Source organism: Eucyclogobius newberryi, unplaced genomic scaffold, assembly GCF_026437365.1.
Source record: "Eucyclogobius newberryi isolate DKJ021-1_F unplaced genomic scaffold, fEucNew1.0.hap1 SCAF_12, whole genome shotgun sequence".
Classification (NCBI taxonomy): domain Eukaryota; kingdom Metazoa; phylum Chordata; class Actinopteri; order Gobiiformes; family Gobiidae; genus Eucyclogobius; species Eucyclogobius newberryi.
Genome location: NW_027315746.1, coordinates 30461704 through 30476152, shown reverse-complemented (window position 1 = coordinate 30476152; position 14449 = coordinate 30461704). Strand labels below are relative to the sequence as shown.

Genomic DNA, 14449 nt, shown 5'->3' with positions numbered 1-14449 from the left:
TAGGGACGTAAAAATAATAATTTCAAGGCTTGAAACACTATAACATGTGCTGTGATGTGGCAAAATAAAGTTTTGCTTTTTTAAATTTGATTTTTCATATTTTCCTACAAAGGCACGTCACACCACAGGGCAAACACACCTCAAATGTCAAGTACACAACTATTTTTTGATAACACATCCAATCTGAACATTGAACATGCTAAAGATGCTAAAGAGACCCCAGCTGATGGAGGGTTTAAGGGGGGTCTGTCAGCACACACAGGGCTCATTCTGATTGGACAGAGGCTAATACTGTACCCCAGGATAAAGGACCCCACTAATACCCAATCTAAAGTAATCTTCCCTATCTAAATCCAGACGCAGCTGCCACATGTACAGTATATAGTATCTACAGTGCTTTTGAAGGAAACCATGCTTCTGCTCAGTACATAAGACACAACAAGGTCCAAACCTACCTTCAGTGGCATTGTTGGACCGAGCAAAGCAGATGGTCATTGTTTTTGTTGTGCTGTAAATAATTGTAGCCCTTAAAAAGTTCTGAAATTATCATTTTACATTTTAAAACACACACATGCACCAATACCTGTGTGTGTGTGTGTGTTAATTATGTATAGATGGATAGATAGATAGATAGATAGATAGAGATATATAGATATAGCGATAGATAGATAGATAGATAGATAGATAGATAGATAGATAGATAGATAGCTAACTGCTGCGAGGTTCTGACTTCCTGAAGTTCCACAGTATCAATAGGACCCTGCTGAGATAGACAACCTGGTGCAAGTCACTAGGTTACTTAGTAACTAAATGACTGTTAATCATTACCTACTTAAAGCAGGGGACAATATCAATTATGCAGAATGAATACATGATACAGGCTGATTTAATGTAATTTCCTTACCTTTCTCTGTGGTGAGGGAACATCTTCGACAAATTCTTCTCTGCAAAGAAATGAGTCATTCAAACGGTGTTAGAGTTAGGGTCCTAATCCTGCACATTTCAACTTAATAATATAAATATATAATATAATAATATAAATATAATATTATTATATTATTGTTATTATTATATTATTATTATTATTATTATATGTTATTATATGTTACAGCCTTATTCCACATTCATCATTTGACTCAAAATTCCATAAACAATACCTCATAATGACAACTTATAATATCCATCTATCCATCCATTTTCTGCCGCTTTATCCGGGGCCGGGTCGCGGGGGCAGCAGTCTGAGCAGGGACTCCCAGACTTCCTTCTCCCCAGACACTTCCTCCAACTCCTCCGGGGGGATCCCGAGGCGTTCCCAGGCCAGCCGAGAGACATAGTCTCTCCAGCGTGTCCTGGGTCTTCCCCGGGGCCTCTTCCCGGTGGGACATGCCTGAAACACCTCCCGAGGAAGGCGCACAGGAGGCATCCGGAGCAGATGCCCGAGCCACCTCAGCTGGCTCCTCTCGACGTGGAGGAGCAGCGGCTCTACTCCGAGCTCCCCCCGTGTGGCCGAGCTCCTCACCTTATCTCTAAGGGAGCGCCCAGCCACATGGCGGAGGAAACGCTTGTATCCGCGATCTTGTTCTTTCGGTCACTCAGCTCATGACCATAGGTGAGGGTAGGAACGTAGACCGACCGGTAAATAGAGAGCTTTGCCTTTTGGCTCAGCTCCCTCTTCACCACAACGATCCGATGCAGCGACTGCATCACTAAAGCCGCTGCACCGAACCGCCTGTCGATCTCGCGCTCCATCCTTCCCTCACTCATGATACTTGAACTCCTCCACTTGGGGCAAGGACTCGCCACCCACCCGGAGAGGGCAAGCCACCTTTTTCCGGTCGAGAACCCTGGCCTCGGATTTGGAGGTGCTGATTCTCATCCCAGCCGCTTCCCACTCGGCTGCAAACCGTCCCAGTGCATGCTGCAGGTCCGGGTTTGATGGAGCCATCAGGACAACATCGTCTGCAAACAGCAGAGATGGAATCCTGTGGTCCCCAAACCGGACACCCTCCGACCCCTGACTGCGCCTAGAAATTCTGTCCATAAAAATTATGAACAGAACCGGTGACAAAGGGCAGCCCTGGCGGAGTCCAACATGCACTGGGAACAGGTCTGACTTACTGCCGGCAATGCGAACACAGCTCCTGCTCCGGTCATACAGGGACCGGACAGCCCTGAGCAAAGGGCCCCGGACCCCGTACTCCCAGAGCACCCCCCAAAGGACACCCCGAGGGACACGGTCGAAAGCCTTCTCCAGATCCACAAAGTACATGTGGACTGGTTGGGCAAACTCCCATGAACCCTCGAGCACCCGATGGAGGGTATAGAGCTGGTCCAGTGTTCCACGACCGGGACGAAAACCACTCTGCTCCTCCTGAATACGAGGTTCGACTATCGGTCGGATTCTCCTCTCCAGTACCTTGGAATAGACCTTACCCGGGAGGCTGAGGAGTGTGATCCCTCTGTAGTTGGAACACACCCTCCGGTCCCCCTTCTTGAACAGAGGGACCACCACCCCGGTCTGCCAGTCCAGAGGCATGGTCCGAGACCGCCACGCGATGTTGCAGAGACGTGTCAACCAAGACAGTCCTACAACATCTAGATACTTTAGATACTCAGGGCGGATCTCATCCACCCCCGGAGCCCTGCCACCGAGGAGTTTGCGAACAACCTCAGTGACTTCAGCTTGGGTGATGGATGAGCCAGCCTCTGAGTCCCCGGTCTCTACTTCCTCTTCGGAAGACGTGACTGAGGCCTCCACCCGCACCGTAAACGGTGTTGGTGAGGCACTGCTTCCCCCTCCTGAGGCGCCGGAAGGTTTGAATTTCTTTGGTGCCGACCGATAGTCCTCCTCCATGGCCTCCCCGAACTCCTCCCAGGCCTGGGTTTTTGCCTCTGCGACAGCACGAGCCGCGGCTCGCTTGGCCTGCCGATACCTGTCGATGACCTCCGGAGACCCACAAGCCAGAGTGGCCTGATAGGCCTCCTTCTTCAGTCTGACGGCATCCCTTACTTCCGGTGTCCACCACCGGGTTCGGGGGTTGCCGCCACGACAGGCACCGGAGTAAACAGTTTTTTTTATTGTATTCAGTAACAGTGTATCTGTATTGTATAATACAAAATTTGCCGTAAGTTATTTGACTTGCAAAGAAATTTACCACTACTTAAGACTACTACTACTACTACTACTACTACTGCTACTACTACTACTACTACTGCTACTACTGTCACTTTATCTAGTTGACAAGTACAGACATACATGTACCTTTAAGCCAAGAAGACACATACGGGCTAGTTTCAGCAAGTACTTTCAACAAACGGAACCTGTTGCTTTGGATGATAAAGCTTGACTGGGATATTTCTTGGTGACACAAAATTAGTCAATTGTTGCATTTAAATCCTGTGTCAAATGCCTACTCACACAGTACAAGTTTGTTTTTCAGAAGTCTTTGATCAGAAAGAGGTGACATTCAGTCCATTTGTACCAAGTTGACTTGGGTTTACTCGCTCGTAAACATCCTTGTTAAAGATGAGTCTTTTTTACTGGCAGGATCAATGAGGTAGCCCTAGGTGCGTGCCGAGCAAAGGAGCTTGCATGCGCGTCAACTGCTGTGGGGATATTTTCAATAGCAGGAATTGGGTCAGGATCATCAGAAAGATGAATGCAGCAGTGTACAGTGACATCCTTGATGAAAACATGTTCTAGAATGCTCTGGACAACGGTTTATCTTCCAATTAAACAACATCTCTAAGCAAACAGCCAGGATAACTGAGGAGTTGCTACAGGACAACTCTGTGAATGTCCTTGAGTGGCCCCGCCAGAGCCCACCAGATGCTCAGCAACCAAACTTATTGGGGTTGGGAGGATTTGCAATGACGAATGGGAGAAACTGCCCATAAATAGGTGTAGCAAGCTTGTAGCAAAATACTTTAATTAGTGCCAAAGGTGCTTCAACAAAGTATTGATCAAAGGCTGTGAATACTTATGCAAAAGTTTCAAGTTGTCATTATGGGGTATTGTTTGAAGCATTTTGAGCCAAATAATGAGTTGAATGCATTTTGGAAAAACAAAATGTGGAAAAAGTAAAGCACACGCATGCATATTACTTTTATAGGTCACTTTTATAGGAAGCTTTTTTTTTTAGAGATACTATTTAATTCTAGATTAAGAGTTGTATTCATTGTGCACAAAAGTAGGACAAACAACTGGACTAAAAACTGCAAAGGTCTAAAACAGGCTACAAATCTGGGCTTTAACTTACCCAGTTGCGATGTAAAAACTTGAATTTACAGAAGATCTCAAACGTCTTTAATTTGCCGTTTAAATCCCAGCCATTGTCCCAGTTATTATTTTATCTTGGGCTGCAGTCACTCCTCGGAGCGGGTACAGGGCTGTAGCTCCCTGTTCGCGTGGCTCCTCCGGCTGTCCGTCCATGCCGCGCCGCTCCGTTTTCTTTCTCACTATGCAACAGTACACGCAATGACAAGCCCCCTGTCGTCTCCTCTCGTGTGCGCCTTGCTCTTCATGCAGACTACCACCGCCTGCTGGCCTCGCGCTAAACTGTCACTCAATGCTCTCGTCTCACCACTGCCTCATATCGGGGTTGCCAGATTTAAAAAAAAAAGAAAAGGTTTTTGTTTATTTTTAGGGCTCGAGCTGAGCACCACGTACAAGACCTATTGTAATTGTCAAATGTTGAGGGAAAACTCAAAAATCAACTTGTAAACACCGACAAATATGCAAATAAACGGTGGCCTTCAGTGAGCTCTAATTTTGAGTAAAGACCCGGAGTAAAACTATATAATTGAATTGAGAATGACTCTTGGATGAGAAACATCTTGCTTGAAAAAAATAACAGTGTCCTGATGACTGCAACTGAATTGTTTTCTACAGCTCAATTAGAGCTCTGCTCAAATTTAAGTTATATAGGGTCGCCAAGAATCTACGTTACAAAACGGTTCAGTGGCGCCCCTTGAAAATAAAAATACATGAGCCTAGTTTTTTAATATGGTTAAACTTGGCAGATACATAGAATATCTTGGGTTGAACAAAAATGTATATTATGGCCACACCTTAAAGCACACAGGGCGTCATTTTGGTTAAAACGTCCAAAAATCCTGTCCCCACATTTTAACAAATTGTCTAGGGTTTTTATCCGACGGTCATCGAACTGAGAGAGTATGAGTACGAATGTGTGGGCAAAAGCTGTTTGAATGATTCGCACAAGTCTGGTCATAATGAGCAGCAATTATGAAAGAAAAACGAATTGCAATGAATTTGATTAGAAATGCATTGATATAATTTAGATAGTATTCCCTGTGCGATACTATGTGCGTCCGGTATGCACTGATTATTGATAAATCTTCAGCTGAGTCTTCCTCGGTCAGAAGGAACAGACAAGTCCAGTTCACACTTTGAACATTTATTGAGGGGATCAAACATTGGGAGGAGGAGGTCTATATACAGATGGGTTGAGAGGAAAGGTGCGAGGGTGTGTGTGTGTGTGTGTGTGTGTGGTTATCTGAAAGAAAAACAATAAAAACTGTGTCAGGAACAGTCACAAACAGGTTGCATTGAATATGGATAAAGGCATGTAGTTACACTCGGCGACCACCAGAGGGAGCCCTGATGCAGTTACACTCGGCGACCACCAGAGGGAGCCCTGATGCAGTTACACTCGGCGACCACCAGAGGGAGCCCTGATGCAGTTACACTCGGCGACCACCAGAGGGAGCCATAGTGTAATAGCATCAAATGACCACCAGAGGGAGCCATAGTGTAGTTACATTAAATGACCACCAGAGGGAGCCATAGCTTATAAGTGGTTACAGGTGAAGCTTAACTTTATACAAAGTAAACTGCACAAATATACATAAGGGACTATTTACCAGGAAACATACAGGACAGAGGATTGGATTATGGACATGCATGTGTAGAATTTAAGAACTATTTGTAGGTAGTAACAGGTGGAGCAGAGCCGCGCGCTATCACTTTAACAGGCACGCAAACAAGCATCTGCGCTCTAACTTATAGAACTTTAATATGCATGCATGGTTACAAACAATACTCACATCATATGGACGCACACGGTACCTATACACACAGGATAAGGTTGGATAAAAGGGCAAGATAAAAAGGCAGGAAAAAGGGCAGGATAAAAGACAGCGAACCTGGGCTCTGCTCCTCACACAGTGATGGCAAAAACAGTAATGGAAAAACACACGGCATACGGGCCTTAAGGAACTACAATGAACCCTGTTGCATTGTGGGATGTGTAGTACTTTCCCGGGGGACTTTTAACAGCCGCCCCTGTATTTGCAGGGCAAATACACACATACTAAAGTCCACTAGTCTAGAGAAATGCTAACAGCGTCTTCAGGCACTGCAGGAAGCTCTACCAGTTTGGTTACAGGGCGAACGTAGGTACTGTCATTAACCTGAACCTCTTGCGGCTCTAACAACGCCGTCTGATCCAGGGAAAACTTTGGTGATGGTGCCAACTGGCCACAGTCCTCTGGGGAGATTTGCATCCACTATCATGACCACCTGTCCTACAGCAACATTGTCAGTAGATTTACGCCATTTCTGTCTCAGCTGAAGGCCGGGGAGATAGTTCTGGACAAAGCGCTTCCAAAAGTGGTCACTTATCACCTGGCTGTGTTTCCATCTCCTGTTGGACAGAGCATCATGAGGTCTGTACACAGCCTGAGGTAGTGCTGAGTCACGCCGCCCCATTAGCAGGAGATTAGGTGTGATGGGGTCCGCGTCCGCTACATCGGAGGAGGCGTACCCGAGGGGTTGTGAGTTGAGGATACCTTCAACCTCTATCAACGTGGTAAGCAGGACCTCTTCTGCCACAACTTGGTCCTTCAGGACGACCTGCAGAGCCGACTTCACCGACCTTATTTCCCTCTCCCAGGCTCCACCGAAGTGAGGCGCGTACGGTGGGTTAAAGTGGAAGTTGATCGTGTGCTTGGCCAACTTTTGCTGTAGTTCTGGGGCCATGTTGTCAAAGGCGGTCTGGAGCTCTTTGTTGCCACCCCTGAAGTTCGTGCCTCGGTCTGACCACAACTCGTATGGCTTTCCCCTGCGTGCGATAAACCTGCGTAAAGACATAAGAAAAGAGTCAGTGTCAAGGCTAGGCAGGAGATCCAAGTGCACACATCTGGTGGTGAGGCACTTGTAGATGATCCCCCAGCGCTTCTCTCTCCTGCGGCCAATCTTCACCAGGTATGGGCCAAAACAGTCCATGCCTGTGGACCAGAATGGTGGTTTGTACAGTCTCAGGCGAGATGAGGGAAGATCAGCCATTTTTGGAGTAGAAGGAGAAGCGCGCCATCTTCTGCAGTCAACACACTGGTACTGATGTTTCTTAATGGCCTGGCGTCCTCTGATGATCCAGTAGGTGCGCCGTATCTCTGCATAGAGTCTCTCTGCGCCAGGGTGGAGGAGTTGAGCGTCGTAGTGTTTGATGACAAGCGTAGTCAGAGGATGATCTGCTGCCAGCACTATAGGATGAATGCTGTCTGGGTCTACATCTGTGGCCTGACGCAGACGTCCTCCAACTCTGATTAGTCCGCTGAGCTTGTCGTATTCAGGAGAGAGAGCACTCAGACGGCTGCTGGTTGGTACTGTGTGGCCTGTTCGGAGGGCTTGAACCTCTTCAGGAAAACTGTCTGTTTGTGCAGAGCGAAGCAACTGTGTCTGTGCCTCGAGACGCTCGGCTGCAGTGCAGGGAGTGGCCGCCCCATGCAGGGACTGGTGAGTGGCCAGGACTAGGTTGTCCAGAGTTGCATACTGTGCTGGATTTGGGAGGCTTGGAAGTGCAGTGGTATGGCCACAAAATGCTGCTTTCTTGAGCTCCTCACTGCCACAGTCTGTGAGCTCTGTCGGAGTCTGTGGCCACAGGTCCGGTGTTCGAGTCAGGAAGTGTGGCCCGTCCGACCAGCGGCTGGAGACAGTCAACTCTGCCAGGTGTTTGCCTCTTGTGAGGTCATCAGCAGGGTTATTTCCAGAGTTTACATAATGCCACTGCTTTGGAGAGGTCAGCTCGTGGATCTCGCAGATTCGAGCCCCGACGAATACATTGTAGCGGCAGGAGCTGGACTGGATCCATTGCAGCACTGTGGTGGAATCTGTCCACAGGTAGACAGACAGCAGTGGGATTGTGATTTCGGTTTGAAGCACCTTTGCGAGTTGGGCTCCGGTGAGCGCAGCACACAGCTCCAGTCGGGGCATTGACACTTGCTTGCGGGGTGCGACTCTGGACCGGGCCATGACAAATGAAGTGGAGCTGTGCACTTGCTCGTTCTTCACTCTGAGATAGGCTACAGCCCCATAAGCCCTCTCAGAGGCATCACAGAAGATGTGGGCCTCATTTGTCACACCGTTGCTTTGTTGAGGAGGAGCATAACAGCGAGGAATGGCAACGTGCTGAAGATGTGAAAGCTCTCCCTCCCATTCCAGCCAGGACTGGAGCAGCGTGCCTTCTATGGGCTCATTCCATCCTCTCTCTGTGCTCCAAAGGGCCTGCACAATGAGCTTTGCCCTTGTGGTGTATGGGCAGATATAACCCAGTGGGTCATACTGACTGGCCAGGACTTTGTACACATTACGCAGTGTGGGGGTTTTGTAGGTCACTGGGCGGTACTTGTATCCCAGGATGTCGGTTGGGCAATGCCAGCTGAGGCCCAATGTTGATTCCTGAGGATCAAGACATTTGAAGTTTAGCCACAACTCACAGCTGTCTGACCTGGCTGTGCTGGGTAGATGAGCAACCACTTCGGGGATGTTACTGGCCCATTGGCGTATTTCAAATCCACCTTGGAGGAGAAGATCTCTCATTTTGTCTATGAGAGCCTTAGCTTCTTGTGGATTGGAAAGGGACTGCAAACAGTTGTCCACATAAAAGGCTTTGTGCACTGCGTCATAGATGTCCTGGTGGGTGTCTTTGTGCGCCCTCACATGGCGCTGTAGTGCAAAGATAGCACAGCAGGGGCTACACGTAGTCCCGAATGGCAGGACTCTCCACTCATAAACGTCTGGGGGCCGCTCTGTTTCACCATCTCGCCACAAGAACCGCAGGAGGGGCCGGTCCTCTGGCAGCAGCCGGACCTGGTGAAACATGGCTTTTATGTCTCCGCTAACAGCCACAGGAAACTGTCGGAAGCGGAGGAGCACGCCGAGCAGCGTGGGGCCCAGTGGAGGTCCTGGCAGGAGGTAGTGGTTGAGGACGGTCCCCTGGAACTCAAAAGAGCAGTTAAAGACAACCCTAGACTTGTTGTTGTGATGTACTATGTGGTGTGGTACATACCAAGATTCAGTAGAGTTATCTATCTGGTCTGAAGTCAGCTTAACAACATAGCCTGTGTCTACTAACCTTTTGATCTCCTTGTTGTAAGTGAGCGCTAGATCAGGGTTCCTAGCTAGCTTACGTTCTGTGGATCTCAGGAGGCCTTTGACTACTTCCGGAGAGACTTTAAGCTGTGGGAAATCTTTCCTCCTAAGCAGGGGAGTGGCATATCTCTCTATCCCTTCTTCAGGAACTCTGATGGTCTTGGCCTCTAACATATCTATGGCTTCTACATCCTCTTTAGAGCGTGTAACCTCCTTCTCTGGTCTGTAGAGGGGAGCGTCTAGTTGCCACAGACGCTGTACATTCTGCTGTAGGGCTTCTGCAGGAGAAAGGCACGATATGTTCAGGCAGTGCACCTCCCCCTGCTGTGTAGGCAGACTGCTGCATGGACCCTGGATGGTCCACCCGAGCTTGGTGCAGATGGCCACGGGCCCATGGGCTGGCCCACGCAGGACTGGATGGACAGGAGTGATAAGGTGAGCATTGTCAGAGCCAATTAAAACCAAAGGCTGCACCTGTGTGAAACCCTCAAGCTGTACCCGCTGTAGGTGGTGGTACTTCTCCTTTAAGAGCTCTACTTGGCATGACTGTTCAGCTAGACTCAATTGTGTAGCGGTGAAGGCCTGCGTTATCTTGTAGCGGGTTTTCGGCTTGGACTTTGGTGAGAGCTGAAATGAGACATAGGCTCCCTGTACCTGAATCACATCATGACGGATAGTCCTCAATGAAAGGGTCTCCTCTGCCTGTTCTAAACCTAGGGATTTGACTGCCGCTGGAAGTATGATAGTTTTCTCTGAGCCGTCGTCCAGAAGAGCAAATGTGTCCAGGGACTTGCTGTCATGGTGTAGCTGAACGGGAACGACCTTGAGCATAACACGCCCTGAGTGTCCGAGAGGACCCATGAAGATCCTGCTGATGCTCACAGTTAGAATGTTAGGGTCGCGTTTCTTAGCTTCAACTAGGTCATGTAGCACTGACAAGTGCTGATCTCCGCAACTGCTGCACGGTTTCTTCAGGGTACACTGATCAGGAGAGTGTTTACGGCCACAGCGCCAACATTTGGATTTCTCTTTTACCCAGGAGGCTACAGCTTTAAGGTCTAGCTTCCTGAAGTCTTCACAGCCGTTAAGGTAGTGCTCTGTGCCTTCACAGTAAGGGCAATATGGCTTAAACTTCTGCCTCTGCTTAGAAGGGACGGAAGGAGAAGCTTGTGCCCTGGGCTCTGGCTTTGGTTGTGTTTGAGCAGGGTCTGAGCCATAATAAATGGAGGTAGACTTACTCTGTGACTACGGCCCTGTAATGCCTCTTGGGTTGCTTCTCTCTTGGCGTGGCTTGTCTGCCAGCTGAGGTTGAGAGGTGTGTCTTGACAGCTGCAAAACCTGTGATTTCCGTTCCAGCCATTCCGAGATGTCATACATGTTGTATGTGCGGCTGCTACCAGTGCGGATGATACCACGTGTGATGCAGTACTCAATGAAATTGTCCCTGTAGCTTGGAGGGAGCTTGGTGAGTAGTCTGTCGACATGTGAACCACACTGAAGCTCACTGGCTGCCACATCATCTATAGAGCTGAGGAGACCAACCAAGCTGGATACTGCTAGTGAGAAATCTTCGAAGGCCTGAGTGTCACCGGCCCTAATAGGAGGGCTATTAAGTATGGCACTCAACTCACTCTGGACTAACTGCCTAGGTTGTCCGTACCTCTGTTCTAGCGCCCTCATAGCACTAGTGTAGGGAGTGCGGTCATGAATGTAGCGCCGGGCCACCTGTGCAGCACACGGATGCTCTAAATGGTCTAGCAGGATGTGGAATTTATACTCCTCTGTGAGATGAGTATGTGGGCCAAGTAGACTGTCTAGCTCCTTCTTCAGCAATGCAAAGTCACTCTCTCTGCCTGACCTGAACGTCGCCAGCTTAGGTTTAGGGATGCCATATGATGAAGCTACTATCATTTCCATCAGGTTTGGCGGGGTTACATCTGCGGTAGGAGGATGATAGGCATTGGCTATATCAGTGGGCGGAGAAACATATTGTTGGTTAAGGGCAATAGGCTGCTGTACTCCTGCCACCCATGACGGCTGATACAAGGGTGTAGAGTAGTGCCTACTGAAATCTGCAGGCCCATGAGGCTGTGCAGAGTTAACCTGGTTAGAGTTGTGTAGAGGAGGCAGATGTTGCAAACTCGGGCTGTACAGGAGTTGGTCTCGACTTGGCTCCATTCTTTCAAGCTGCATTGATTGGGCTACTCGAACGGCAGGTTGTCGCTCAGGATGAATAGCATGATTGGCTCTAGTTGGGGGAGCAGGTAGTGGAGCAGGCCGAACCATCGGAATAACTCTCGGGTGCGGAGCAGGCTGGACAATAAAGCTTGTATTTACTGCAGCAGGTTGCACTGGCCTAAGCAACAGGTTCATATGTGTTTCGGTGTCCTGCCTTGAGGTTGATGCTGGTTCAGCTGTAGGCGGAAGAGAAGAAACTCTGACTGGCGCAGGCACATCACTGCGCTGAGGAAAAGGGCTACTTGACGTACAGTCACGCTCTAGGTTTTCCACGCGCTTGGTTAATGCACTGCTGGTTTCCGTCATGGTGACTTGCATCTCTTTCATGGTTGTCAGCACTTTGTCCCAAGCATTCTCCATCTTCTCCCATCTAGACATCTCCTCCTTGTCTGATTCTACTGAAATGCTGTCAGATAAGTCCTCTGGATCAGATAAGCCATGTTTGTAGTCTGCCAGATGTCCTGGAAGCTTCCTGCTCCTGCGTGGACGGTGACTACGCTCTGGACTCTTCTCCTGAGGCGCCTCATCTGGATTCTGTGGAGTTGTCATCTCGTTGACTCAGCCAAAGATTATCCGGCTCAAAGGACCACTTGTGCAATACTATGTGCGTCCGGTATGCACTGATTATTGATAAATCTTCAGCTGAGTCTTCCTCGGTCAGAAGGAACAGACAACTCCAGTTCACACTTTGAACATTTATTGAGGGGATCAAACATTGGGAGGAGGAGGTCTATATACAGATGGGTTGAGAGGAAAGGTGCGAGGGTGTGTGTGTGTGTGTGTGGTTATCTGAAAGAAAAACAATAAAAACTGTGTCAGGAACAGTCACAAACAGGTTGCATTGAATATGGATAAAGGCATGTAGTTACACTCGGCGACCACCAGAGGGAGCCCTGATGCAGTTACACTCGGCGACCACCAGAGGGAACCCTGATGCCGTTACACTCGGCGACCACCAGAGGGAGCCATAGTGTAATAGCATCAAATGACCACCAGAGGGAGCCATAGTGTAGTTACATTAAATGACCACCAGAGGGAGCCATAGTGGTTACAGGTGAAGCTTAACTTTATACAAAGTAAACTGCACAAATATACATAAGGGACTATTTACCTGGAAACATACAGGACAGAGGATTGGATTATGGACATGCATGTGTAGAATTTAAGAACTATTTGTAGGTAGTAACAGGTGGAGCAGAGCCTCGCGCTATCACTTTAACAGGCACGCAAACAAGCATCTGCGCTCTAACTTATAGAACTTTAATATGCATGCATGGTTACAAACAATACTCACATCATATGGACGCACACGGTACCTATACACACAGGATAAGGTTGGATAAAAGGGCAAGATAAAAAGGCAGGAAAAAGGGCAGGATAAAAGACAGCGAACCTGGGCTCTGCTCCTCACACAGTGATGGCAAAAACAGTAATGGAAAAACACACGGCATACGGGCCTTAAGGAACTACAATGAACCCTGTTGCATTGTGGGATGTGTAGTACTTTCCCGGGGGACTTTTAACATTCCCCTTGAAATTTCCCTTGATTCTAAAAAATCCATCAGAGGGTAATGTCATTACTTTGTTTAATGTCTTGGTTAAAATAACTCCCTGTTTGTAAATACCTTACCTTTAAATACAAATGTCCTGTTTCTCCAAGTCAAAGGATTATTTCACCATTTCAAAGCTTTTCATGTGATTCTCTTTTACAATCTGGTGGAAAACCTCTAGACCTTTTCTCACGTCAGTTCTATTTGGTAAAAAACCTTAGTCATAAGCCATCAGTTTAAGATTTTAACATCTCAGTTTAGTTTATATGTTTTGATTAGCTCCACCCACATTGTAAGCACAGATTTTACCCAGGGATTCTTAACTTCCTCCAAATGGCTAAACCTGTTTGTCATCTGCCACTAAGGCCTGTACAGAAACCCCCGGCACATCATTCATCTAAATATTTTTTCCATTGAGCTTCATATTCTGGATCGCACAAGTACAACAGCGCTCTGATTTGAGCTGAAATAAAGTATTTTTTCAGATAAGGTATACCCCAGGCTCTTTTTTCTTTTGCTAATTGCAGAGTTTAAAATCGGATTCGAGGTTTACTGCCCTGCCATACAAATCTTGAGATTGTATTATTCTACTCATTAAACAGCCGGTTGGGGATGGAAATCCGAAGAGTCTGGAATAGACAGAGAAATAATGGCAAAACATTATTTTTTATAGTTTCAATCCTGTGATTTAAGTATGGGATTAGAGTCAATTTTTCAAGATATTTATTTATAGTGGAGAAAAGATGAGTAAAGTTTTTTTCTCTAAGGTTGTTGACCATTCTTTACCTAAATATTAAAGATATTCTGTTTCCCATTTAAATGTATTTCTTAAGGACATAGGGGGTTGACAGTAAGAGAGGATTTCAGTTTTTTGTACATTAAATTTGTATCCAGATATTAGACATTCAATCTGTAAAAATGAGCAGATTGAGAATGACTCATGGATTAGAGTGGAAATGTTTTGTTTTTCCTAAAAACAGAGTCCAGATGACTACAAATAAATATTTTTCTACAATAGAACACTCATCGACGAATGAGGGATTACACCGACCACTCTTCTTTGTTTTCTAACAGCCCTGTAATGGGCTATCTACATCCTGTTGTTACTAATCCACAGTGATACGCAGTCTCCCCAGTTCACCATGCCTTCTCGCCGCCCTCTACATGTATAAACAAATCCAATCGCCCACATTTGGCACTCAGATGAGTGGACGCAACTAGACACAACTAAAGCTTATGTTCTAAAGCAGACAGTAAGTAGTGAACA

At 47.3% G+C, this 14449-nt stretch overlaps 1 protein-coding gene across 1 annotated transcript in view; it reads right to left on the bottom strand.

Moving 5' to 3' along the window:
- Positions 1-4507, bottom strand: part of LOC140355862 (homer protein homolog 3-like) — a 67108-nt gene extending 62601 nt beyond the window's left edge. The window contains exons 1-2 of the mRNA XM_072440502.1: positions 4260-4507; positions 905-944 (exon numbers count right to left, since the gene is read on the bottom strand). Coding sequence (XP_072296603.1) covers positions 905-927 — 23 coding nt within the window. The 5' untranslated portion in view covers positions 928-944; positions 4260-4507. The remainder of the gene's footprint in view (positions 1-904; positions 945-4259) is intronic.
- Between the last annotated feature and the right edge of the window lie 9942 nt (positions 4508-14449).